Source organism: Patiria miniata, unplaced genomic scaffold, assembly GCF_015706575.1.
Source record: "Patiria miniata isolate m_02_andy unplaced genomic scaffold, ASM1570657v1 HiC_scaffold_27, whole genome shotgun sequence".
Classification (NCBI taxonomy): Eukaryota; Metazoa; Echinodermata; class Asteroidea; order Valvatida; family Asterinidae; genus Patiria; species Patiria miniata.
In genome coordinates this window covers 2,297,372-2,324,801 of record NW_024037066.1, presented here as the reverse complement: position 1 = coordinate 2,324,801, position 27,430 = coordinate 2,297,372, and the positions used below count along the sequence as shown (strand labels likewise).

The 27,430-nt window shown below is 39.7% G+C and overlaps 2 protein-coding genes across 2 annotated transcripts; both read left to right on the top strand.

Moving 5' to 3' along the window:
- Positions 1–6,681: 6,681 nt before the first annotated feature.
- LOC119734335 (dolichol phosphate-mannose biosynthesis regulatory protein-like) lies at positions 6,682–16,211 on the top strand. Its single transcript, XM_038207779.1, has 4 exons — positions 6,682–6,821; positions 11,248–11,337; positions 13,085–13,187; positions 15,641–16,211. The coding sequence occupies exons 1-4, from the start codon at positions 6,819–6,821 to the stop codon at positions 15,688–15,690; spliced, it is 246 nt and encodes an 81-aa protein (XP_038063707.1). The 5' UTR covers positions 6,682–6,818; the 3' UTR covers positions 15,691–16,211.
- A 1,351-nt stretch (positions 16,212–17,562) lies between these two features.
- Positions 17,563–26,612, top strand: LOC119734334 (phosphatidylinositol 4-phosphate 5-kinase-like protein 1). The gene is made up of 9 exons (XM_038207778.1): positions 17,563–17,748; positions 19,439–19,689; positions 20,521–20,598; positions 21,327–21,490; positions 22,393–22,555; positions 23,411–23,466; positions 24,104–24,216; positions 24,784–24,946; positions 25,768–26,612. Exons 2-9 carry the CDS (start codon positions 19,474–19,476, stop codon positions 26,582–26,584), a joined length of 1,770 nt encoding a protein of 589 aa, XP_038063706.1. The 5' UTR covers positions 17,563–17,748; positions 19,439–19,473; the 3' UTR covers positions 26,585–26,612.
- Positions 26,613–27,430: the final 818 nt, after the last annotated feature.

Genomic DNA, 27,430 nt, shown 5'->3' with positions numbered 1-27,430 from the left:
GGCCATATTGAATTCTAAGCATGCACTACAGTTGGCCATGAACGATCGTCTAAAATCGATTCTTGGTAGGTTTGGGCCAAAAAAATGCTTCCGACCTACGAAACTGCAACATTCCATTTTTTTAAACAAAATGATAAGGTTTTTTTTACCGTATTAGGGCCAATTGGGGTCTTTTAAATCGCTTGCTATGGTTATCGCCGGCATCCTGAATTTACTCACCCTGTTTCTGTTAATCAGTAGGTTTATATTCTGTCACTATAGAAAGAGGTACGTTTCAGGAAATTTCTTTAGAAAATTGGCTTGATATATGATCAATGGACTATACTATTAAAGTACAGGTATTTGTCATTAAAGCTCCATCATAATTCACAGATGATTGCGCTCCAAAGGATGGCATCCAGACGGTGTGTAGTTTGGTTGGTTTTCTCAATGCAAACCTGCTCAGGTTCAAAAGTTCAGCGTAAACGCCCATGAAAGTTGATTGGCTCGTCCCCAAGCTTTTCAAATTTCCGCGTGGAATATAATAGGACTTTAACACACTAGACGGCTACGGGAGACGGAGCCAAAAGTGCGCGAAATGTACTGACGTCCGTGTTGTCGCCCGTTTCACGTGTAAAACTGTTGTGTGAATCTTTCGATCTTCTTTCGAATCAGGTTCATGCTCTGATTTTCTTTAAAAAACAAAAAACAAAAAAAAAACAGAATGTTAAAATCCTCTCGTAAAAGCTGATAATCGGCCACAAAGTTATACTTAAGTGTGAATGAAGACGTCATGTAGCCTACTGGCTTCACAGTTATTGTGAACTTCTCTCCCAAATTGTGACATGAAAATTGAATATCAAGTTCTTGGGAATTTGTTGAATTTCAAATATTGTTCTTTCTTATTAACAGTTTATAGTTTAGTTAAAAGCTTATATTTCTTTTATCCACGAAGTGGTTCAAGATGGACTCTACAAGATGGACTCTTTTCCACAACCCCTGAAATTGTCAGAAACTTTATAATAATGATAACAACTTGCCAACAGTATATCTTTAGATGCACGTACGGTCTAATTCAGCCATCTTGTTTGTGCTTCCAATCCTAAAGTTCAGATAAATTCAAGGCCGCTGTATTGTTGGATTCCCCCCTTTTTTACTCTAACAAAAACGCTAGGTTCGAGTTCAAAGTTTAACCGAGCAACGCCCATGCAATTTGAATAGCATGAGGCTCGGGTATTCATTAGCCGCACTGGACCTTTCAGTCCGGGTAATATAGTTTGCGACTTGACAATAGCCTTTCGTCGTTCAAGCGCCAAACAACTTCAAATGCATACACAAATTAACAAAGAGAAAAAGGTTCTTTTTTGAAATGGCACGGAAAGCACTTTTTGGATATTAAAATTTGAGATTTTTGTTCGAGAACAAAAATTTTTGGTCTTGTGACTTGCTATGCTTATTATTATAAAGTAATGTTAAGGATTCATGACCACATCCGAGTGCAGCAGACGACAGTGCGTCGGAAACGTATAAAGGGTTTTTTTTATGTGCGATAGAATTTCTTCTTGCTTTTTACTGCACATTTTACATTAGGTTTTGTATTGAAGGGATCTTTCGTTTAAAACGCGTTTTAAACGCAATGATGTTAATTGGAAGAGCATTTAAAAGTAGGATTATACGTCCACACAACCATGCTTAAAATTTTTCGGTTTTGTGTTAGTCTTGGAAGATCTCTTAAAAATCAAGCAGTTGGGGGCTGTTGTGAATCCTACCGCACAGCTGCGCATCACATTCTGCGGACATGCGAGATTAACGGCATTACTTGACATGGTATGGGCTGTTATGCACTTATGTTGTTGGTTTTTTTGCGAAAGAAGGATTTTTTGACATATTTGGGTAGATTTTACCTTCTTGAGCCAGAAATCCATTGGTAACATTTTGGATGGCAGCCATCTTAAATATTTCAAAATGGCCGCCCCTTTCGACTTATTTGCATAATTAATTTGGACTCGAATGTCGTACGAGGTCCATTTTGGTGGCAAACCCCATAAATTTGAGGCTAATAAGAAATCTAAATAATACATTGTTGATGAGGTGTCCCGATGCATGGCAGCCATCTTGGATATTTCAAAATTGCCGCCATCTTGGATTTCATTTAAATAATACCATTGCACCTGGATGTCATGTCATTTTGCGCGCCGAGAACGGCGGCCATTTTCAAATATCCAAGATGGCTGCCATCCTTTTGGAATACACCATAAACAATGATTTACTGTGGTTTCTTGGTTTCAAAAACATGGGGTTTGCCACCAAAATGGACTTGATATGACAATCAGGTCCAAAGTTATTATACAAAATGGTGGCCATTTTAAAATCAAGATGGCCGCCACACGATAGACGGAAACAAAATGTTAGTTATTTTGTTACTAATGGATTTCTGGCTCAGGAAGGTAAACTCTATCCAAATGTGACAAAAATTCCTTCTTTAGCAAACAAAAATGCAATGGTCAAAAATACGACAGAATAATACATGTACTACTAACAGGCGATGTTTTGCCACGTGCAGATTGTGAGAAACACACTATGAAAAGTTCACGGGAACAAGAGATGCCATGCATCGGCAGCCATACAAAAATAAACATCAATTCCGAGGCCAATTCAGAGAGTACCAAAAAATACGCTGAATCACAGTATGGAACACGTCGTATCAATATAAGGTAAGTAATTGTTGCGATAGCGCCATGGGCGGCAAAATCTCGTTTATGAGTGCTGGTATGTGTGGTTCGAAAAGGTCTCCTGACCAGGGTGACCGTAAGGTCATGGCCAAATTCTGCAAAATGGACTGCAAAAATCTGTCAGATTGATCAGAAATCTGCCAAATTCCAAAGAATTACCCGAAATGCACTATAAACACTTAAAATTACATGCAGATGTTGTAGTATTGCCTTAATTAAGGTTCAAATTAGATTACACTTTATAGTCACATAAAGATGTTATGAAATTGCGTAAATTTCAGACAAAACAAGGTTGCGCCACGACAAAGTCCGGTTCCCAGTGAACCTCAGCACCTAGACTAGCCAAACTGTCCCATTATGCAAGGGTTTGTTTGAAAAGATTGAAGCTTTTTTAAACAGATGTACCATTTTTTTTTTAAATTTGCCATGTTTTTCTGTCAAAGAACCATTTTTACAGAATTCTGCCAGAAATCTGCCCAAAAAATCCATTCTGTCAAATTTTCTGTCAAACTCGTTTTTTAACAAAAAAATGTCAAAGTTAGCCGAAAATCGGCTAAAACGGTCACCATGCTCCTGACGACGGGCAGAGTATACTGTCCGAAACGTTGAGTACCACACATACTGACAAAAGAGGCTTTGCCGTATGGTGCTCAGGCTACCGCAACAACTTACCTTATTGTTACCCTTCACCAATGCAAACCTGCAAATCTCATCACACATCAATATATCAGTGGAAGCTGCATGCAAGCATGGGCGAAAATTCAATGGTGGAGAGGATATAAATTATTCTCAGAGTTGATCGTTCGTGGGAGATCCTTGCAAGTTAAACATCCGCCATAAGTGTAGTCTATGTAATAGACCATGGCTTTCGCCATGTCAGTGGCGTGGCACGGTCATTTTTATTGGGGGGGGGTAAAAAATTTGAAAAGGACACTTGCACATCCGTGGTAAAGTGTAGACAGGGTTTTTTTTCTCTCCGGACACTTGGCATCCGTAAAATCAAAAAGCAGGGGGTGTCAATATATGGTGCTTTTCACTGGGCATTACATGTGCGAAATTCAGAAAAAGGCACCCAAAACGGCAGGTGCCACACAAAAGGGCACAATTTTTTTTAAAAAGGGCACTTGTTCAGTGAGTTTTCGGTCAGTCAACCGTTGTCGCGTCATAGACATGGATCGAAAAATACCCTGGACACAGCAACAAAGGCTGTGATCACGCGTTCTGTATCATGTTACGCGATAGGCGCCCGGCTGTTGTATTACAAAACACTGCATTCCAGTTGACCAACTCACACGTTTAATTGACCAATCACTCGTTAGTTTACCCAATCACTGCAATTACTATTTTATTTTAAACTTTGTAATAGTACACCGAGTTCCACCAGTCCATATGTATCTTGGATTTTCGGAAGTAACAGTTAGCTATGGCATGATATTTCTCTTATAGGCCTACCCGTCATGCGATTTTTCAGTTTCCATAATTTGAGATGGTATAGAAAAAGTTTTACAAAGGCCTATTTCGAGGGTGATCCTCCTGTAAGAAATCAATGTACCAACTGCAGACCTTTAGAATTTTGCATGTTACCGTTTTACCGTCAAAGGGGTCCGGAATGCGCCACTGTAGGGACGAATGAACATTGCATTAAGATTAATTGCAATATTGATCATCTTTGGGAGGAATTTTGTCCAAAAAGTCATTGTTTAACCCCCCCAAAAAACCATGAAAATGAAAGATGACGAAAGAAGGTTTAATTGGTTGTGTGGCTCAAACACAATAGTTGCAAATAATTTTCCTAGTTTATTTTTTAGGAAGTGGATGTTTTTAACACAGGTGTCTATCAGTTGATTTACTAGTCTGCAACCGTCCGTCCACAATTTGCCGGGTGTGCACTGACCTGCGACGTCGCGTGCAATTCCTCAATAGACTCAACGATAACTGTCATGCATAAACTGTTTGGGAAAACAATTCCACCCATTCCATCTTCACACAATGTCCGAGTTCAAAGTTTAACTGAGAAACGCCCAAGAAATTTCAATAGCTGTGTACAGCCCCCAGCATTTCAGCAGCCCTTTCATGCACGTTTTTCATCCGAGATAATGGCAACCCTCGCAAATCAGTGAGTGGCGCCAAGCCCATGAAACGCTCAAATGAATACCAATATATAGGAATTACGGAGTAGGACGACGCGATGCAGCAATTGTCCCTTGTAATTCCGCTTGCAGCATTCTTCGTTTCCGCCCACAGAGGCTGTTGCATTTCCGTAAAAATTCAAAACAATTTTCCGAAAGAGCGACACGCGAGCGAAGTTATTTAAACAAAAACAGAAAAACAAAATGTTTTTAAATTTATGGTACTCAAAACCTTTTACTTTTTTGCGAGAGACACGTACAGGGCGTATTCGAAACCCCGTTCTCGTGTGACCCGGGAGTATAGTATTCTCATTACCGATTACGAGCGCCCAAGTGCATAGGGTACGGAGAGCTGCTGGGCGAATAATTCAAACTGGCAGCCGCCATTTTAAAACACTGAATGAAAAGAAGGGAAAACAGAACTAGTGAACTGTAAAAATATTTGAAATCTCGGAACAGCTATAAAAACAATTGGCAAAGACAATCCCACTCCGCATGATAATGAACAATTTGTATTTTTTGTATCATTTTAATAGGCCTAGTAGAAATTTTCCTGTATATTGAATGAGCGCTTTCAATTTTATGCACAAAAATTAACGCAAGTCGCTGATGAAGGAGCGTAAGTCCGATCCGCACCATTTTGTTCTTGACGTTTTTCACTAAAGTGGGTAGTCTGAGTATCACCCATTATCCAAGGAGCCAAGTCTGCTGTATATAACGTCTGATATGTCAAATCATGCAGATTTATGCGATTCGCGCCTCAGCCAATCGGGTTTGACTTTACTAAATGTGACGTCATTTCATTCCCAACTATGATCAGGATTAAAAGTGTGATAGGTCAATTCGAATGCAGTGTTTTGTAATACATTTGTACAACAACAGCTGGGCGCGTGTCGCAACGCAACACTTTATTTTGAATGAAACTACATGTAGGCCTACACAGACATGTTCACATGGCGGGTGAAATCTTTGAAAATTAATTTCTCACGTTTGGAAGACCGTATCTTCATGCAACTTTCAGGATTTATTTCCCCTATAATGATCCAAGTATGTGCTAAAAGTCGTTGTGATATGTTTATTACTTTTCGTTGAAATTGGAAAAATAGGCCTGGCTACGTGCAACTTACACTGGCGTGCGCAATATCTAAATACCCTGCGCAGCGTTTACACAAAGAGTATATACTAGGAGTCGTCACCTGCTGCCTGTTGGGCAGCACGTACTTTTACGCGTATATACCTATTGTTTTGGTTTTATACCAGTTCTAGGAGGGTTTAAACAATTGAGTAGGAGTCCTTTGCACATTGTACATACTAAAACACCGCATACATGAGTTCAAAATACTCGGGGGGGGGGGTGGTTTGCGGCTATGAACTCAAACACTGTAACTTGACACAACCATCTCCCTTCAATGAAGGGAGATGGTTGTGTCAAGTTACAGTGTTTGTAAAGGGCAGCAGGTCACTTTGCGCAGGGTCTTTTCAAGCCTCAGGAATATAACTGAGGTTCCTATCCATTACGGTGTGCAGTAAACAATTGCATGAGTTGTTCATTTACAAATATCACCCTTTTTGCCGGTGTAGCGTGAGTATCCGACTCCGAGCTCCATGAAATGTGGACTCAGTATTGCACATGCGTAAGTACGAGAATGTGCTATTTTTAGGATCACATACGGGAGAGTGACCTGTCACGTACGAGGGATTAACCAATAATAGGGGAAAAAGGGGTCCGATTTTTTCATAGGTTTAGGTGTCAGATTTTCACATGACACCGGCTTCCATTGGTCGATACCGAGACCCACGCCATGTCACACCGAGTGACGGGAATGGGGTTTTTTTTGGCAATAGCGCGCCCTCTATTGTCGATGTAAGGACATGCATGCAGTAAATACACATGTGTCAGTGGGAGTCGGTGTATGTACATGTACATGTACGTATTGCCTTTGGGCAAGAAAACCAGCAAAGCTGCGCTCCTCTTTGAATGGTGAGCCTCATTGAAATTAATTTAAATTATTGTAGGATCATGGAGAAATTTTCTCCATGGTAGATATACCGGGTTACCTAGCTGGAGTTACCCAGCCCTGAGTTTTATTATTGGGTTGTCTATTTCTAGCTGGAGTTACCCAGCCCTTAGCTGGAGTTACCCAGCCCTTAGCCCTGGTGGACTCCCTTTCCTCCCTACGTTATTGCAATGAAGACTTCGTCCAACCTGGGCTACCCAGCCCTGAGTTTTATTATTGGGTTGTCTATTACTAGCTGGAGTTACCCAGCCCTTAGCTGGAGTTACCCAGCCCTGAGTTTTATCATTGGGTTGTCTATTGTCTTATACTATAGACAACCCAATGATAAAACTCAGGGCTGGGTAACTCCAGCTACGGGTTACCCTGGAATCTCAAGTCAAATAGAAGATTGTTTGGAAAATATGTTGCAACCTGACGCCACTTCCGGTACACTTGTACAAGTCTACTGCTGAGCTGAAAAGAGTCAAGGCAATTTTCCAAGTATTTCCAACCAAAATTAGAAATATTCCTCAGTCCCAGCTTCATGTCTTACCATCATTTTTGCTAGTCCGAGTAACTTGGACCCAACTTATCGCCTTTTTAAAAATTTGGACATGGTCTGGCGACTATCGCCAGACCATGTCCAAATTTTTAAAAAGGCGATAAGTTGGGTCCAAGTTACTCGGACTACATTTTTGCAATGAATGACCTTCAATTTTTCATTGAGATGATGAAGAAACAAGTGGCATCAGGTTGCATCAAGTGCTGCCTTTTTCAGATGTCCATTTTTCGTGAAATTTCCAGATACATTTGCACACGTTTGCGTATCAAAATTTCAACATGAAATTTCACGAAAAATGGACATCTGAAAAAGGCAGCACTTTCTGATTAGCCTATATAGAGGGTGAGAATGCTTCTAAAACAAAAAAACCTACAAAGTAAGCCTAAATGTGAAAATCAAAATTTGGCAAAGTCGACACGTTTTTGTACATGTGGATGTGTGGCCTATGTTTACGGAGGCAGTCCAGTAAATAGGTCACATTTATGGGGCTAGGCGCTTGTTAGTCAATACAGAGGAAAATTAGTGAACTTCTTATATGGAAATCTTTCCCCATAGTTCGCTGTTGTATACAAAATGTCGGACACTTCGCCCCATTTCCACGTCGCCCCATGTCACTTCGCCCCTAACCACTTCGCCCCATCCCCACTTCGCCCCATTCCCAATTCACCCCATCCCCACTTCGCCCCAGCCGTTACAGGTACATGTAAAAAAAAAATCTCATCTATTTCATTGGCTTAAAAACAATTCCAACAGATTCACTAATTGCTAACCAACGGAAAGAATTAGCCCACCAAATGAACAATTCATAACCAACCTCTCAAGCTATCACTTTCATACCGAGAAAAAAGCTTGAAGTAAAATATCCAACTTTGTTCTCAACCCGGCTATACCAACCCGTCTCCAACTTATCTGAGAACGACAATACCTTTGACATCCTAATTTCACTCTTGGAGGAACCAATCAATTTTGACTGAACACCCGAAATACAGGTGCTTTGAAGGCACGGAATGCTTTGAGTTTCGTGTTGTTTGAGATTGCATGCGGAGTTTGTTTACCGACGCAGGTCATGGTCCTGTCCCCTTGCTTCATGTACGTGTTTGCATGTAAAAAAAATGTCCATGGTGACGTGCATAGAAATGCGTTGATAGATCAAAGCCATCAATGATCGCTGTATGATGTCTGTGCTATAGTGGTTGAAATTCAGGTAATCCTTACTTTTTTTAGGACACCTCTATTTTTTACAAGTTCTGTTCAAAACTGACTTTTGCAGATGACTGTTCAGTACCAAAGTGACTTTTGCAGGCTAATGCAGTTTTTTCTTCATATAAACTCATGTTAGTTGTAATTTTGAAAGTGCTTTCAAAAGAAATGTGACTTTCCTACCTTTTTTCGCAGTCAGACGTGCATGTTGTAGTTCTCACACGCGTGAAAGCCCTACATAATGAAGGCCCGACATAATGAAGGCCCGATGCTGATTGGCTGCTAAAAAAAATAAACAAGATGTTTATTTTTTATCAGCCAATCAGCATCGAGCTTTCATCGCATCGAGCTTTCATGTTTGCCATCTTGGTTTTTGAGTCTGTTTTCTGGATGTCATCGTCGTCTTTTACCCCTGAATTTCCCACATAAATCAAAGCCCTGCCCTCTTTCCACAAAATTAAACCTGCTGATATTCAAGAAGGTGTCATTGCAAATTGTTCAGATGTGCCAAGAAATATCATAATGTCAATTTTGAGTGTCATTTAGTCAACTGTTTTGGTGAGTCTTTCACTTCCAATATAGGAACGGGGTCCTAAAAGTAAGGATTCCCGAAATTCACGGATTTAACCCAAAAACTAATCGTGAGTATCATTGAAGCCCGATTACTTTGTCTTATGTGGAGAAAGCCAGTAGGTGCAAATTTCGTAGTTTTGTTAAGTATTTTGCGTGATTTTTAGAAATTGTTACATTGACAATACATGTAGTTCCTAAGTGGGTCGCTAGTACGACAGTAACATCCCAAATGTCAAAAAAGGAGTTCTAGCAACCCAGTTAGTGGGACTAGAATTGACGCTGCTTTTTTCTTCATATTACAATTATCATCTCCATGAAGGTCAGTGGCTGCAGTAATGATGATAAGCCATGAATCTGTGACTGAGAAACATTTCCAATTTTGTTAGGAAATACTTTTTAAAAATCCCTTGACTCTCCAAGACTCCATAGACTTTGTACACAACTGCTGAAGTAGCATCAGGTTGCAACATTCTTTCCTGAGTAACTCCAGCCACAACAGTGCTTATTGTATTTAGAGCTGGAGGCACAATTAACTTGTAACGTTAAAAAAAAGTGGATTGTAAGACTAAGACTTGAGGCCCGAAATCTGGGACTGTATACCCCCAGTGTGGTACAAAATGATCCATTTTCCCGCTTTTGTCCCAACACAGATTCCATAATCCATACCTCATTCATACCATGCAGCAGTCATTCATGAAGCTTATAATCGACTTCAAACAGAACAGGAACGACTACAAATATTAATTTTGTGGATGATTTTGGTGGTGATTCTCCGGAAAATCCATTGCCACGGCTGTTGTTTACGTCTTCTGTGCGTATCATGAATACCCATGAGCGCGTCACGTGATCACTACAGATTTTCGAAATCGCTTCACAAGTACCTTCACACGTTTGTGGGTACCATACCTCTTTCAGGCGCGCTAGTGCCTTTCAATTTTCGTCTGGTGCGATGTTGTGGAAAGCAAAACAGACTGATTTCATGCTTTCCACGACATCGCACCACACAATAGAAAAGAAGTCCCGCCTTTAAATTCTTAAACATCTATTTTTCTTGTAATTTCCAGGTTCGTTTGCACACGGTCGATTATCTAAATTCTGATATCAAAAAGATCACGCACGTGCTGATGGATCGTTTTCTGCAGTATCAGTCAAGTAGACTTGAGTCAAGGCACATGTGGCAACCCGGACACGAAAACAGCCTGCGCGAGTTGAGTGGCGGAGCTGGTTGGCTACATGTGCCGCCACTTCACTCACATGGTCTTTTTTCGTGTCCGTTTTAAACTAATTTTTTTTCGAAATGGACAGCCTTACTCAACACCGGGTTGAATAGTGAAGCTTCAACTTGAATAGTGGAACGAAACATCATATTCATAATACTGCTGAAATCTTTAAAATAGTCGTTTGAACCGAAGAAAAAAATTCATGAGGCTGCAGACGTCATTTTGGAATGATAATAATACAGCTGAAATCTTTAAAATAGTCGTTTGAACCAAAGGGAAAAATTCATGAGGTTGCAAACGTCTTTTTGGAACGATAAAACTTAAAAGGTAGAGGGAGGGGGGTCCGCTTATAAGTCCGACGCCTCATAGGTCCGATGCCTCATATGAGGCGTCGGACTTATGAGGTGTTAGACTAATGAGGCACAAAATGTATTTATTCCGCCTCATACATGTAGGTCCAACACCGCATAAGTCCGACGCCTCATAGCTCAGACACCTCATACATGTAAGTCCGAAATTTATGAAATCGGACTTATGAGGCGTCGGACCTATGAGGCGGAACTTATGCCTCATAAGTACAATGCCACATAAGTCTGAAATTTCTGACTTATGAGGCATCGGACCTATGAGGCGTCGGACTTATGATACGGCCCCGCAGAGGGGTCCGTAATTGTAATATGGCATCCGTCGTGACTGTAGTCCCATTGCAAGGCTAGGCCACAAGTCTACCTCCATTTAAACCTTAGCTTGGCGGAGGATTTGCACTCGCTGAATTGAGGCTACCCCAAATGCACCATTAATTATGACAAACTCCTGAGTGTTATTTAAAACTTGTTTCTTTATCATTTTTCGCAGGCGACCGGTATGGACCAAGCTTTGGGCATGGGCCTTGTGGCATTTGCTGGGGCAATATTCTCATACTACACGATTTGGGTCATATTTATGGTGAGATTTTTTAATATGCCGCTGTACTGATGATGTCACACTTTGTTTACATGTGCACTTATCTGTGGGGCTACGAAACCATTTGTCCCTCCGGGCTCCCATAAGAAAGCACAGGTGTAAACAAAGTGTGATGTCATCAGTACAGAGACTTTTTCATAATGTACACAAATACAACCTTCTTGTTCTGAGGTTTCAACATGCTACAACATTTGTGTCAACAACAGTTTTAAAATCTTTTTTTTTTTTTGGTAGTGTAAGTGATATGGCAGCGATGTGGAATCTATTACCATTGTCACCATAGACTTGTGTGCAAGTATCTGCTGTGTTTGTCCCCAAGTTAAAGGGAATATATACATAATTTGCTTTTGCTGTAATTTTCAGAAATGGATGGAATTGGGGGGTTGGAAATATATAGCAAATAAAGTTACACTGACTTTTTGAGGTTTTGGGTTCGAAAATGCTATAAAAACCAAGAAAAACAATCATTTTCCTGTAGTCTGGTTCCCTGACTCCATATAAGAAGAAACAGAGCAGTTTACATACATTGGGGAATTGTAAGGTCAGGGAACCAGTCTAGCTGGCTTGTACCCGTTCATAGGTGTGTAATCGATTGCAAACAAGTGCGATGGTCAATTGGGGCCAGTATTTGAAAAAAAGCCAGTTTTTTCCAACGCTGGTCGGCCGACCAGCGTTGGAAATTGATACAAAAATACCACTTTTCTTGAAAATGACAGTATACCAGGTGCCATGATTTTACAGGATGCTTTACACTGTCATTCACTAACAGTCCAGCAAGGTATTTCAAAATGATTTGGTAGTTTTATTTTTTGATGTTTGCAAATGTTGTATTTTCTCTTTAAATACTTCAGATCTTGGTTCCGAACTGGCTCATTTTTATTTGCCACCTGAAAGGTAGTCTGAGCATCACCCGTTACCCACAGAGCCAATCTCCTGTCTAACGTCTGATTTATCAAAGCATGCAGATATACGATCTCACGCCTCAGCCAATCGGAGTCGACTTTACTAAATCGTGATGTCATTTCATTCCCAAATCAGGACTGAAACTGTGATTGGTCAATTCGAATGCAGTGTTTTGAATACAAGAACAGCCGCGTGCGTGTCGCGTAACATAATACAGAGCGCGTGACCACAGCCTTTGTTGCTGTGTCTTGTGTTGTTTTTTTTTAATCCATGTCTAGATGTGACAACGGGTAAATGACCGAAGACCCGACATAGAAAGCCCCCGCTGATTGGTCAAAATCTAGAGGTCAAGATGTGTTTGTCTTGCCTAATTAATTAGTGAATCTGTTCACAAATTATAGATAGACTACCTGAAAGGCTGGACTCTTGACACACTTGCTATTCTTTTGATTCCATGTTTGTGTTTTCGTTTGGAGCAGCCATTTGTTGATGACGACCACGTTCTACAGCAGTTCTTTCTACCCCGATTCTACGCAATCGCACTGCCCGTCGTGGCTGGCTTGATCTTCCTTACATTCACCTTTGTTGCTGTGTCTTGTGTTGTTTTTTTTTAATCCATGTCTAGATGTGACAACGGGTAAATGACCGAAGACCCGACATAGAAAGCCCCCGCTGATTGGTCAAAATCTAGAGGTCAAGATGTGTTTGTCTTGCCTAATTAATTAGTGAATCTGTTCACAAATTATAGATAGACTACCTGAAAGGCTGGACTCTTGACACACTTGCTATTCTTTTGATTCCATGTTTGTGTTTTCGTTTGGAGCAGCCATTTGTTGATGACGACCACGTTCTACAGCAGTTCTTTCTACCCCGATTCTACGCAATCGCACTGCCCGTCGTGGCTGGCTTGATCTTCCTTACATTCATTGGTGAGTGATGCATATGTCTATTTTAACCCTAACCTCATCTAAAGCTACAAAATACTAGTAGTAATAATAATAACTAGAGGTCTATGTCTGTTTGCAACAGAACATAGGGCTTTTCCGCATTATGTTTTTTTTTCAAATTGAGGTCATGTTTTGCTGTTTTGTGCAAAACTGTGTGCACTTACGTTTTGTCTAAAAAACCTCATTCAAATGGAAATTTGATTTTGGCATATTACATTTGTCATATATGAAATATATATATAATCACAAGATGCCGTCATTATGACGTCAGTTCAATATTTATTTAAAACACATCCTGGCCTGCCCCCATACCAAGTTTCAACCCAATCTAAATCACTGTTGATGAGATATAGGGGCTTAAAATATACAAACGATGACGTCACATGTCTAATGAATACGTCATTGTAAACAATATTCGGCAGTGCTCATTATTTTATTGCGGTTTTAGTCTGTACAAAGTTTGAAAACAATCGGATTAATAAAAGTGTTTAATTTTGTAAGCAGAATAAATTGGCAATATTAAAAAAAATCGTAAAAAAATCTACTGATGACGTCTTCGTGACGCCATTTAAGATATTGTGTACTAGTGTTATTATCTACCCACCCACCAAGTTTCATGACGATCGGACATTATCTTATATGTGTTTCAAAAAAGCGCATGTTTGATGACGTCATCATGACGTCACACATTTTTCAAAATTTTGTACAAATACCTATTGCCTAACAAACCTAATGCAAAAAGAATTTTAAATGTAACATATTGGGTTCGTGATATATGGCTTAAAGGTCCAAAACTTCAGAAATCTATATAAAATCACACGAAGACATCATGATGACGTCATCTCAATATTTATTTGTAACACATCCCGGCCTACCCCCATACCAAGTTTCAACCCAATCGGATGAACTGTTCATGAGATATAGGGGCTTAAAATATACAAGTTAACAATGACGTCACGTGTCTAATGATGACGTCATCGTAACAATACTTTGCAGTGCTCATTATTTTATTGTGGTTTTAGTCTGTACCAAGTTTGGAAAAAATCAGATTAATAAAAGTGTTAAATTTGTAAGCAGAATAAAATTGGCACTATTAAAAAAATCTTTAAAAATCGACCAATGACGTCATCGTGACGTCATTGAAGATTTTGTGTACTAGTGTTATTATCTACCCACCCACCAAGTTTCAAGACAATCAGACATTCCTTTATATGTGTTGCAAAAAATCGCATTTTTGATGACGTCATTATGACGTCACACATTTTACCAAATTTTGTGCATTTATCTATTGCCCAGCGAACCTAATACAAAAAGAATTTTTAATTTATCATATTGCGTTAGTGAGATATGGCTTAAAGGTCCAAAAATTCAAAAATCTATATAAAATCACACGATGACGTCATGATGACGTAACCTCAATTTTTGTCTATAACACATCCCGATCTACCTACATACCGAGCTTCAACTCAATCGGACTGACAGTTCTGTAGATATAGGACTTTGTAATATGCATATTAATGATGACGTCACTTGACCCATGATGACGTCATCATGACGTCGCTCGTCCGCACACATCTATGCTGTATGGACTATGCCTATGCAAAGTTTGAACGATATGCAACAAAGTTAAAGGGCAAAAGTGGCGTGTAGAATAAACGTGTACAAAGTCTATGGGGTTTTGGGAAAAAAAGAAGAAGAGGAAGAAGAAGAAGAAGAAGAAGAAGAAAGAAAAAAAATCAGAACAAAAAGAAAGGCTTTTCCGCAACAATGCGGAAAAGCCAATAATAATGAACAAGCGCCAGTATCCGCCAGGCATGACGCTCATGGCGCATACATACAAAGAAAAACATTAATTACAAAAACGACGTAGAAACAGATGGGTTTTGAGGTTAGATTTGAATGTAGATAGGGATTTCATTTGGCGTGGGAGATTGTTCCAAAGTTCCAGGGCAGCATGAGCTAAAGACCAAGGAAGATTGCCCAGCGCATCATCTGCACAAACCTACCATCAATTGCTTCTTTGTATGAGCAGTGGGTTTTGTTGAAAGTTTACAAAATACCCAATGCAGGACCCCTCCATCCCTTCAATGACCTTTTTAAATTCAACAGTTGGCCGCCATCTTGTTTATGTGTAGCTAGCCGTACTACGCATGCGTGAAGTGTACAGAGCCATACTACGCATGATATGCAGAAGATGTTCTTTATTGCTTTTTCTACCATATAAAGCTGTTTTTAATGTTCAAAAGCCTATACAAAATTTGTTGACGTTCGTTGACGACCGTTGAGGCTTGTTGACGCTTGTTGACGCTTGTTGACGCGCTTTAGTAGGACCCCTATAGGCCAGCCTCTTGCAGAATCAAGAGGCTGGCCACATTCAAATGACAGAAGGGGCTATTACTGTGTCATTAATATTGTTGGTGTCTCTTTACTGGCAGGTGTCTTTGTAACGGCAGTCACGCTAGCGAAGAAGAAGAAAAGCAAATGATGAACAAACAGCTCTACTCGTCTTATTTTGTACAAATGAATGTAAATCTGTTTTATATTTTGTATAATTCTCTGGGTTCAAACTTTATGAAATAATAAAAAAGGGCAAGGAATTAGGCTTGGAAACAAACTGAAGGAAAAAGACCAACAAAACTGTTTGTTCTGGTTGCACAGAAGTGCAGGCGGGACGGTAAAAATCTTATTGCATTCTGCCCTTAAAAAAGCTTGTGTGTTGTTCAGACATGTTTCAAGTCTTCAAGTAATAAAAGTATATATTTATGCATTGTTTTATAGAAATGAATAAAGACATAAAAATAACTTATTTACTGATTAAAAAAGAATTTCTCTGGGTTTTTTTTTCTTCAGAACTATACATTATGGTTTTCAGAACAGAAAGTGTGAAGAAATTGTAAAATCAGTTCTATATAAAAACGAGATCCATGTTAGTCAAGCAAAAATGCAGAAAGTACTGTACGGTATGGTTACAATAAATTGATTCTTGCCCTTGTGAAAAAAAAAGTTTGACGTGTGTGTTTGTTAGTTTATCATTCAAACCAAAAGAAGACTGTTTTTTTTCTATTTGCTAATTTTCCTCATTCCTCAACTTGCCATGCTGTTAGGCCATGAGCCATTGATGCACAAATATTTGTTTAAGCGTGCGTCATACGCCATCTAATTGTGTACAATGTAATTAACCATGTATGTATGGGAAGACTGGATTGAATTAGATTCTGCATTTAGGAATTTCCTGGCAAGATAATTACATTGATAGCTCTTGTGTGATTATATCTTAATTTCATTGCGTGTACTAGCAGCAGAGTCCTTGTCTCATGAAGACAGATCCAGAAGACATGAACACACTTGAATGCAGACTTGGACATTTTTGTCTAGGGATGTGGTTGTTGGTTGGGGCAGTGTGCATGTCATTATTCCTCAAAAACAAAGAGCCGCATCCAAGTTTCCTTTTATTTTCTGAATCAGTTAATGAAAATACAGGGTGAGTCAAAAAAAGCGGAACCCACACCCCAAAAGTTATATTTCATATTTTAAAAAATATGTAGCACCACAAATAATAATGACTGGAAAGCCAATTTCAGAAACTACTTTTAGATGAAAAAAAATACTGAAATTGGTCTATCCGTTCAAAGAATATCACCATTTAAACACAATGACCCTAAAACCTGTCTCGTCCAAAAAATGTGATTTCAAGAATCGTCGTTACAATTGCCTTCAAACATCATCAGTGATAATATCTCAGTTTAAACGTTAAAAATATTCATCAACGTCCTTTTGAAGGCCCGTCTTTTAAAAAAAAGTAGATTTTATAAATCATAATTGTTTGCCTAAACAGGGTTGTTAGTAAAGATATTGTGTATAACAGTAGGTGACAGTGTGTTCTTATTCCTCCATGGTTGAAACAAGTATTTTCCACTTGTTCGTGCCTCAAAGACTTCATTCCGATGGCACAACTAGTGCTGTACTGCATCATATGTTACACAACGCGTGGTATAACATCACATATTAAAGCGAATTTGATGGTTGTTAGAGCATGCTCCATGTCTACTCAAGTATTATATTTCCAACTTCACTAAATTTAAAATCTGTTGATGTACTACAACAAGTGTCCAGTCAATATGAGTTCTACTAATTTGATGAATGATCATTTTTCTCAAACTTTAGATTAACTAATGACTGAATAACACCAGATTGAAATTAACGACAACTAATAAAAAAAACACTCAAAGGCAATGTTACTTTCCCTACGTTTAAATACATTGAATTGAGCTCTTAAATTACCCCTCATATGAAAATCACTTCATGGAGTTTAGAGTTACCTTTTGTAAAGTGGAACAGTCCAGCACCGCTATTGCGCCTTGGCAGGTGTAACTCACCTGTCCCTTTCTGTACATGCACTACCAATGTACTACAATGTACAGACATTCCTGGTGATTGAACGTGCAGGATGAGTTACCCTGGCACTGGTGTACACAATACATGGCTCCCATTGTTGGAAACGCTCAACACTGCGGATTGGAATGTCTTCTCATTGCTTGATATGGTATGCTTTGATTGTGAAATGCCAAGTTTAATTGATACAAAATTAAGTATTTTGGAAAGAATGTTGCATCCTGATGTAGCTGGAGTTACCCAGCCCTAAATTTTATCATTGGGTTAAATGACAACCCAATGATACAATTTAGGGCTGGGTAACTCCAGCTAATCCTGATACCACTTTTTTCATCATTATGTCAATGAAGGTCTGTCCTTGCAAAAATGTTGAAAAGACATGAATCTGGACTGCGGACTCGTACTGGGAGAAACATTTCCACAATTTTTAGAAAAAAACTTTGCAAATGCACTGGACTCTCCATAGACTTTGTACACAACCAAAGAAGTGGCGTCCTACTACACTCTTTCCAGGATTCTTTCTCTTGCAAACTTTTATTACATTGTAGTTATTTTGTTTTCATGATACTGAAAATGTTGTTTAAAAAATGTCAGGGGCAACTGATGTGCAGACATTTAACTTTTAGAATATGCAACAAGCTTATAAATTAAGCTTATTCCGTTAAAATTAACAGTTCAGTTTAAAATTCCAAGTTAACTGGGGGGGGGGAATTAAAGAGTGAATATTTACCTTGCCCAACAAACAAAAATATCATGAAAACGATAACCCTCTGTCTAACACATATTTAAGAAATGTTATGAAACTTTCCCAACAAAAATTCAAGAAGGTGATTATTGTCAAAGAAATAAGGACCCTGGACTAACCTGTTTTGCCTTACTCCTTTGGAAAATAATAACGTTTGTAAGGTCACCAGTAATCATCTAAATTAACAACTAAATTGGAGTTGGTAAGGCATCCATCAGGAAACGTACCAAGTGCAGGGGCGGATCCATGAATTTTCGCAGGGGGGGGGGGGGGTTTCATCAGCAACAGAATGGTGTACCGTATTTTGAACAGGCGGACATTATACCAGCCTGAGTATAATTTTTTGGGGGGTGTCACAGGGGAAGTGGGGGGGGGGAGGCGTTTTGACTTATTTTTTAAGAATTTGTATGATTTTTTTTTTTTTGACAGAGCTGGGGGGGGGGTTTACTCCCCCTCTGGATCCGCGCCTGAAGTGCTGGATCCAGAAAGGGGATTGGGGGGTCAGAAAAAAAGAAAAAAAAGCTCAGACTCTATTTTTTTTCCATTGAAATATATTTTTAAATAGTGTGAACCCCCCCCCCCCCCCCAGCTGTGACACCCCAGAAAAAATTGTGACAATTATACCAGTAATAATCTCCAACTGTGCACAACATTAGAACTATAAGCCAGCTGGGGTGCAGGTCTATTTGTACACTATTCTGTACTGTAGTGTTCATGATCGTTGGACTTAAACAGCGCTCCTTCCCCCCCCCCCCCCCCCCCCCCTATTGATTTTACAGAGGCCAAGTGTCCGGAGAAAAAAAACTGTCTACATTTCAGCATTGATTTGCTGATGAACCCCCCCCCCCCCCCTCCCTGCAAAAATTCCTGGATCCGCCCCTGTAACTTGGCTTATATATTAATTATTATATATTAATTATATAATTAGTTAAGATTGCGGGAAACATTATGGTCATGGGATTACATGTGAGTGGATTAATTTGTTGCATTTCTGGACAAGAGCTAGTACTTTACAGCCAATTTGTTCACTTGTTTATCTTTCTCTGTGAGGCTGTATGTAGATGCTGCAATCAACTAGATTGTTTATTTTAAACAGAACGCCAGTCTTTTTTGTTGACTGTAATCAAAAATATGACGGAGGGTCCAACTTTGCCGTCTTCATCATCCCCACCGGATGGGCGTGTCCAGAAGGAGGCAGCCAGTTTCGCAACACTGGTTCGGAAGGCCAAGCAGCAGTGGAGTCACCGAGGCATCATTGAGATAGACCAGCAGCACCGGTTGTACAATGTCTCCCGATGCATTCAGATGGGGATGAGGGGTTGCATTGAGCCACACCCTACCTCTGAGGTGAGATATGATGGAGGATCGAAGGTGGACGAAGAGGTGCAGTCCTGGGAGGGGAGTACAGGGCCAAAGCCAGTGGACGTGGGGGTGTGGTCAATTAAACAACCCTTCCAAATTAGACGGTTAATTTTTTAGATGTCCATTTAAATCATAACTAAATCCAATTATAAAACTTTTAAAGTACTTTAACTGGTTTATTGTTGATGCTTTGTCCGCATGAGTTGTGGTATCGTACATTTTTGAATGTTAATAAAAGGGTCCAGTTTTCAATGAAAAAGACCACCCCTCACACCATGCTGGCTTATTGGCCTTGGGGTATACTTGGACCACAATTATGGCCATGGGGTAGTTGGAAAGAGGGGGATAGGCACAATTCGGGTGTGGGGAGTAGCAGTACACCAGCCTACCTCAACACTGCCCCCCCCCCCCCCATCTGAATCCCCACCCCTCTGGTCACATCCCCCAACCCTCATCAAAACTCCACTTCTGGCAAATAACCTCTTGGGACATGTTATAGTAGTTAAACAAAAGTTAGTCTGGTGAGAAAATGTCCAAGATTTTCTAAAATGTTAATAACTTTCTGAATAAAGAGTTTCTTCTTTTTTTTCAATTTAAGTTCAAATAGTGTTCCTAATTTCCCCTGAAAGGAACTTTTATTTGTTCTGTATTTTTATATTTTTGGTACAATTAATTTCTTTATCATGTGTTCTACTGGGTTTTAGAATGTATTTATTTCCTGCTAAAGAAGACTGGATTTATTGTGCCAGAAGGCTTATTTGATTGCAATTGAAAGTGATCTTTTCAAGTAATTGTTTGACATCTATGTTCACCCAGGTAGAAAGTGTGACACACCAGGAGGAGGACTATCTTGAAGTCACAACACAAAAGCACTTTGAGAAAGATATTAAAAAGGTAAATGACATTACTTTTTGTCAGTTCCCCTCTGAGGTTGAGCCGGTTTACAGGGAAAAATTTACGCGATTTTGATTCAGTTTTTGCTTCTCACCAACATATGAGCACTGTACAGCGACGTAAATCATCGTCGGCGAGTGGGGGATGGGAGATGACCAATAATCCTAAAATAAATCCTTCCAAAAAACCCAAAGAGAGCAAGGAGGGGGGGGGGGGTTTAGGATGTACAATCTACATCTTTGCAACGTTGTGCTTAAGTCCCTTAACCTTACATCAAAACGGTGCAGTAAAAAGCTTTTGTATGTTCTCTGTTTGATAATGCGCTTAGACTGTTGGAAAAATTGTTTAACCTCAAAATCAGAGTTTTTTGGTTTCTCACATGGGGGTGGGGGCGGGGGTGGGGATGATCCAATGATCCATCCCCCTCCCCCCCCCCCATCAGAAAGTGGGGGAGATATTCTCCCCTTCCCCTCCCACCTCCCCTGGATTTACGCCCTTGGCACTGTATAATCAGTGTTATGTGAGAAAAAAAATAATTAAGAAGCTTACTCGGGAGGGACTCGAACCCATGACCACCTACTTCTAGTTCGGTGCTGATTAATGTCCTAACCACGGCACACCACTTAGTCTGCCAGGGTCAGCTGGTGGAATGGCCCATCGAATTCAAATCTGATAGAGCAGTGCGTATACTGCAATTAGACTTAATCTTGTCCTTTACTTCATGTCAGCAATTTGAATTCTGCTGCTACGCTCCCAAGGTCTTCACCTCCTTGCGTGCCTTGGTTGGGATAACAGACACTGAATATCTGGAGTCCCTAGCACCCTCCGGTTCGCCTGTACCCTGCCTGGAATTCATCACCTCCTCAAAGAGTGGTATGATGTTCTTCTTGTGGTAAGCAATTTGATGGAGGATTTATACGAATATGAGGCACTTTCAAGTTCCAAATAAATTAGTTTTACTCATTTTACCGTAACACACTCAAATTAACTCTTATTTGAGTGGTTTTAATTAGCACTGTACTAAATTGTATTACATTGTGTTTATTCACTTATAAATCCATAAAACAACAAAGTGCTAGGGTGGTTTTGAGCGCTCGCACAGGGAAGGGCGGTTTGGTGCTGTACAGTTTATAAACTAAATCATGCGCATGATTTACTAAATGATACGCATGATTTACTTATTCCTTCCCACTATTTGCTGTTTTTTTCCCACGCTTAACTAAATCGTTCCCACATTATGGCCAATCAGAGCACCAGCACAAATTAGTAAATTGTGCACACAAATTGGTAAATCTTGCGAACAAATTAGTAAATCGTGCGAACGAATTAGTAAATCATGCGAAAGTATTCGTAAATCGTGCGCACGAATAAAGAACCACCGAGATAAATTTCAACCCTTCTCGATCGGGCTTCATACTACAGCCATTTTTCTGTATATAGCTCAGCAACTGTAGTGTTTAATGAGCTGAAAATCAGTTCAAAAGCTGCTTTAATATCATTTGCACATGGTTTTATCTCGGACTTTGGACTACCCAGTAGAGAAGACAAGCTACTTTAAAATCATTTGCACATGGTTTTATCTCGGACTTTGGACTTAATTGCCTTATTTAGATGGAATTAAAACAAGAACAATTATTAATGTCTGTCCGATATTGTCGTTTGTACCAGGCATCATTTTAAGCCAACATAGGTTCCCCTAACACAAAGTATTCACTATATCTAATCGAGATGATTAAGTCTGTTGTCAAAACATTGTAGAAGTCAGAGATTGAAATAATTTCTCTTTGTGTTTAGCAACAACAAAGCCTTCATAATGAAGACAGAGAAGTCGCAGGACATCGCTTTCTTGAGGAGTCAATTCCTGCGTCGCCTTGTCGGGCATTTTCATGACTTCCCTCATTCACTGCTGGTCAAGATCATGGGCTGTTACTACATCAAGATGAGTGGCAGTAAAGGGGTAAGTCACGGTATATTTCAAACAAAGTCTTGTGTGAATCAGTCGTTTTAATTTCATCCTAGAATTCAACATGTGGAGTGCTGTGGCCTCGTGGCTAAGGGCATTGGATTCGTGGTCTGCAGGTAATTCTGCAGGTTGTGGGTTCAAGTCCAGCCTGGGGTCATGGTGCGTGTGCCCTTGGGCAAGGCGCTTTGTCACTCATTGCTTCTCTCCACCCAGGAGTAAATGGGTACCTGTGAGGGCAGAGATGGTTATTGTGCATGGTTGATTTAGCTTCCTTGCGCCTAACAGGCAGCATCAAGCTGTATATACTCCCCAGGGAGCTGAGACGGTTTCACTAGTGTTTGCCCATTGAAACAGGCAAAATAATAATTCTATAGCGCTTTGATACCTTAGCTCCATGTAAAAGTGCTATACAAATGCCGATTAATGATTATTATTATGACATCATCTCAACTATGTGTCCTGTTTCTTCCATATTTTGTTACAAATTTTAAGTCCAGTGTAAGACTAAATTGTTGAGTTGCAGCTGTGTCAAAATAATGGTTGCCATTTCAAATTTGATGCCATTTTTTTTGTAATACACGCTATATTCATTAACCTCATCTTATAAATTGAATATACAGCCAGTTCATGTTTATGTAAAACAATACCAAAAAAAGAAAAACCCATATTTATAATGCTAAAGGTAGGAGCAAATTAAAAAAAAGTAAATGATACATAAATTGCCACTATTGGACTCATGAGCTCTCTTCTCTTCACTGTGACAAAAATAATTATTGTCATTCTTTTAGTCACAGTGGTATCTTAGAATACTTCCATATTTTTTTTTATTTTTATTTTTTACTTTTTCAGCTTTATTTTACAGTAATGCAGAGTGTTTTCTACCCTGATGAACGGATAACAGAAAGGTAACGTATTGATCAGTGTGCGTCAACGTTATACCTCCATCTTTTCTTTTTGAAAAATATCTATCTTACAGTTTCTTGCTTATGCGGGAAAAAAAGAGAAAATGAAATGTCAATGAAGATATAGAGATATTTACCCCAGCACAAAATGTGAAATTTTCCATTCCTCAGTATGTAAACCATGAGCTTAAATAACTTAATGTGGTTATGTCTTCTGATTTAATTCTTTTATATTTACCATTCAAGGTTTGAAAATAGATGGTTATAATGCAGTTTTACTTTATGAGTCTCAGTAAAATATGTGAGTTGTCCAATCACATGTCTTAATTTTGTTTCATATCAAAATGACTCAAAGGGTCTCTTTTCAGCCAATGACATGTCTTCTTTCATATTAGGTATGATTTGTGAGTAGAGTACGTGAGTCGTTCAGCCAATCACCTGTCTTGTTTCAAATTTAAATGACTCGAAGGGTTGCCTTCAGCCAATGACATGTCTTCTTTCATATTAGGTATGATTTGAAGGGTTGCTCAGCCAGTCTGAAAAGAATACGCGAGTCGTTCAGCCAATCACCTGTCTTGTTTCATGTTTAAATGACTCGAAGGATTGCCTTCAGCCAATGAAATGTCTTGTTCTAAATCAGGTATGACTTGAAGGGTTGCTCAGCCAGTCGCTATGTTCGACCCTTAGAAGAAGGAAGCAAAGAAGTCATTGTTCTCAAGGACAATAACTTTGATGGAAGAAAGATCAACATAGGTAGGGAATAAATGCATTATTGATAATGAGAATAGTAAATCTACAAACCGTATTTGTGACAGGCCTTTGAATAAACAAAAGACCCCTTAACTGTGGTTCCAGGATTCAGGGGGAAAAGTTATTTTTTGGAACCCGCTATTTTTTGAGTTCGCCAATTATTAAATTTGAAAAGTTATAAGTCACATGCGAAAATGTATAAGGGAGAACATGGTCATAGTGAAAGTTTCACCAATTGTCTTTAAAGCTAAATTTAGTAACTTTGATTGTTTAGTAACTTTGATTTTCTTTTTTTACGGATAAAAAAATTACATCAATTGTTTTCATAAATGTGTGCCTAGTTATAACATTTAACCGATGGTTTTTGCAAAATTTAATTTGCTTTTTTATACTTTTAAGGAGGCCTCACAGAAATTTATAAGGCAATCTATATTTTGATAGTGCCCATTGCAATTGTATACACCATTGTATAATTTTCAATAGCTCATGTGATTTATCACAAAACAACGTTGTCTTGTAGGAGTAGAGAATCATACTTTATCTGTCTTCCTCCTCATGCCTTCTTCAAAGGAGCCCAGGCATCCTGGTTCCGGAGGCAAGTTGACATCGACAGCAGGTTCCTAGAAGAGCAAGGCATCATGGACTACAGCCTGCTGCTTGGCATTCAGAAACTCCACGCCGACGAAAAGAAGACATCGGATAAGCTGGCCGACGTGGTGTCCAGAGCAAGGAGGTAATTTAGAAAGTTCAACATGACCACTGAAATCCGAGACATGACTGGTTTCTCAACTGTATTTTAAAGAAAAAGTCTATTACTGTAGCCGTCTAGAGTGTTATGGTAGCCCATGAAGGACATCACAATGGAGAATTCAAAACACTCATTTCTTTTACAATGTCAATTTTATTTTGCAGTGTGTTAGAATATGTCAGGTTTTGTAAGACACTTCTGCGATGCATTAAAAGTAAATCTGTTGCCTTTTGAAATGTTTCTCACAACTAGCAGCAATTGACCTGTCGTGGTAGAATAGTGTTGGAATCGCGTCAACGCAAGTTGTGAAACATTATTCAATTACATGATATTCAAATGGACGCGGAACGCGCAAAATCTGAGACAAACAAAACGTAGTGACATAAATTCCATAGGTATGTCTAAGGGGCGTGGCTAACTCGCAAACAGCGATAGGTCAATAGTATGTTAACAAGGGTTAACAAGGCCAACAAACAGGAGTGCACTCATAGCTATAGCCCTGTTTCGCATGGTGTCATCATCATTTAGTTCCAGTAACTGATGCGCTAGAACTCCTTTTTACAAATTTTGTCTCTGGTCGGTTTTACAAGCTTGTACGACCGACCACAGACAAATATTTCTTTTTTTAAGTTTTAGCGCCCCAGTTACTGGGTCTAATCATTAGTAGATCTTGCACAGCTATATTAAAAAAAGGTGAAATATGATATTTCAGGCATCTACATTTAGATATGCCATGGGATGCTTGGTCTTTGCTTTACAATGTTAACAAGTTGCCAAACGTTTTACTTTTTTTGGCAACTTTACAGGTCAATAAAATCCGTGTCCGACAGTCCCAGTAGAGTGTGCCCTGACTGTGGTGGCAGATTCCCCACATGGAACAGGCGATCCAACATCCAGAACCAACAGCCTGCCAGCCAGCCCACCAAACTGCCTCAGGCCCAAGAAACCGACAAGACGGGCGACAACACTGAGCGAATGGTTCAAGAAATACTCGATATCAATGTGAGCAGTGACAGTCAACAACATGCGAGCGGCAGCGCTGGTCACCATCGCACAGCAAGCGGAGAAGTTAGGACAGGAACACGTCACTTAGGTTCTGCAGGAGATGAAATCGGGAACGATACAACTGAGCAGACACATGGCAAGGAAATGGAAGGGGTCACAACAACTGGGGGCGAAAATGAAAGAAACTCTCTCCCAGGTATGGTAGAAGATAATAGGAACCAACCAGAGCTTGACGTACAGGGCACCCGTACTTCCCAGCTTCAACACTCTTTAAATTTGGACCCTAAAGCCCTGCAGAACTTAAGCACAAACTACTGTCAATGCACCAGCCGATTCCAACTTGACAAGTGCAACGAGCGCAACCAAAGATTACTCCCCGACACGGCGAACCCCCTGCATATCATCGACGGCGACGAGGATCGATATTTCGTCGGCATCATCGACGTCCTGACTCAGTACGGCATAAAGAAAAAGATGGAGTACCTGTACAAGTGCCTCAGGTACCCGACGGAAACCTTCTCGACTGTGAAACCTGAACATTATGCAAAGCGTTTCAGAGAACTATGTAATGAAAAGACTGAGCAGAAAACTAGTCCTGAAAAGGGCCTAACTGTGTAAAATGTGTCTTTCAAGCCATTTGATGATACAAGCATGGTGCTTGTTACATATGCAAAAACGAACGTCGCAGTTATAGCGATCATTCGGTGTAGCGATCTTAAGCTGCAGGTGCTCCGGTACTCACTAGCACCCTTCAGAACTTCACCCTGCACGCCCTGGTAGTTACTGAAAGACGACTTTGAACACGTGCCGACTATTTAATAATATGTATTTTACAGTTTTTGAGCTTATTACAGCAATGGGTGGATATCCCCTCTATCCCCTCTTCTGTTGACAGTTTTTATCAACTATGTGGGTACCTTTTGTATACAAAAATCCGGACCCAAGTCTGATGTTTGGTATAGCCGAATGTTCGGTATAGCAGTGTTCATTATAGCAACGTACCACAGTATTGAAATTGCTTTTTGGCTAGTTGGCCTTTCATCAATTCACACCTCGTGAAAATGAGTACAAAGCAAATATTCGTTTAATAGAGAATTTTAAACTTTAAGCAGGGTTTGCAGGATTGGTGCACGACGAGGATCAGTGATTATGTTTTTAAAAGTAGTGCAATTCTGAGAAGACCCCTCAACTCAAAAAAATGTGTGAAATTTAGGTTTACTATTGACAATTAACCACTACTAATTGACATTCTGTGTTTCGTTTTGCTGTCACTTTTGTGTGTTATATGGACCAGCCTTTCAACCATTACTCAGTGCTGTTGTGTGGTGTGTGCCGCAGTTGGCAAAGTCTTTTTAGCCTGTGAAGCAAGTTAATCTTTGCAAAATTACAAAATTTACCAATTCGCACAAGTTCTGTGCAATAGTTTTATAATCGTGATCACTGAAATCAAGGATTGCAGTGAAG

Excerpts from the sequence above, each read along its gene's own strand:
- LOC119734335 (XM_038207779.1), top strand. Across the intron at positions 11,338-13,084 it reads CGATTTGGGTCATATTTATG|CCATTTGTTGATGACGACCA; the intron begins GTGAGATTTTTT and ends CGTTTGGAGCAG. Across the intron at positions 13,188-15,640 it reads GATCTTCCTTACATTCATTG|GTGTCTTTGTAACGGCAGTC; the intron begins GTGAGTGATGCA and ends CTTTACTGGCAG.
- LOC119734334 (XM_038207778.1), top strand. The coding sequence starts at position 19,474 with ATGACGGAGGGTCCAACTTTGCCGTCTTCATCATCCCCACCGGATGGG. Across the intron at positions 23,467-24,103 it reads GATGAACGGATAACAGAAAG|GTATGACTTGAAGGGTTGCT; the intron begins GTAACGTATTGA and ends GTTCTAAATCAG. Across the intron at positions 24,217-24,783 it reads TGGAAGAAAGATCAACATAG|GAGCCCAGGCATCCTGGTTC; the intron begins GTAGGGAATAAA and ends CCTTCTTCAAAG.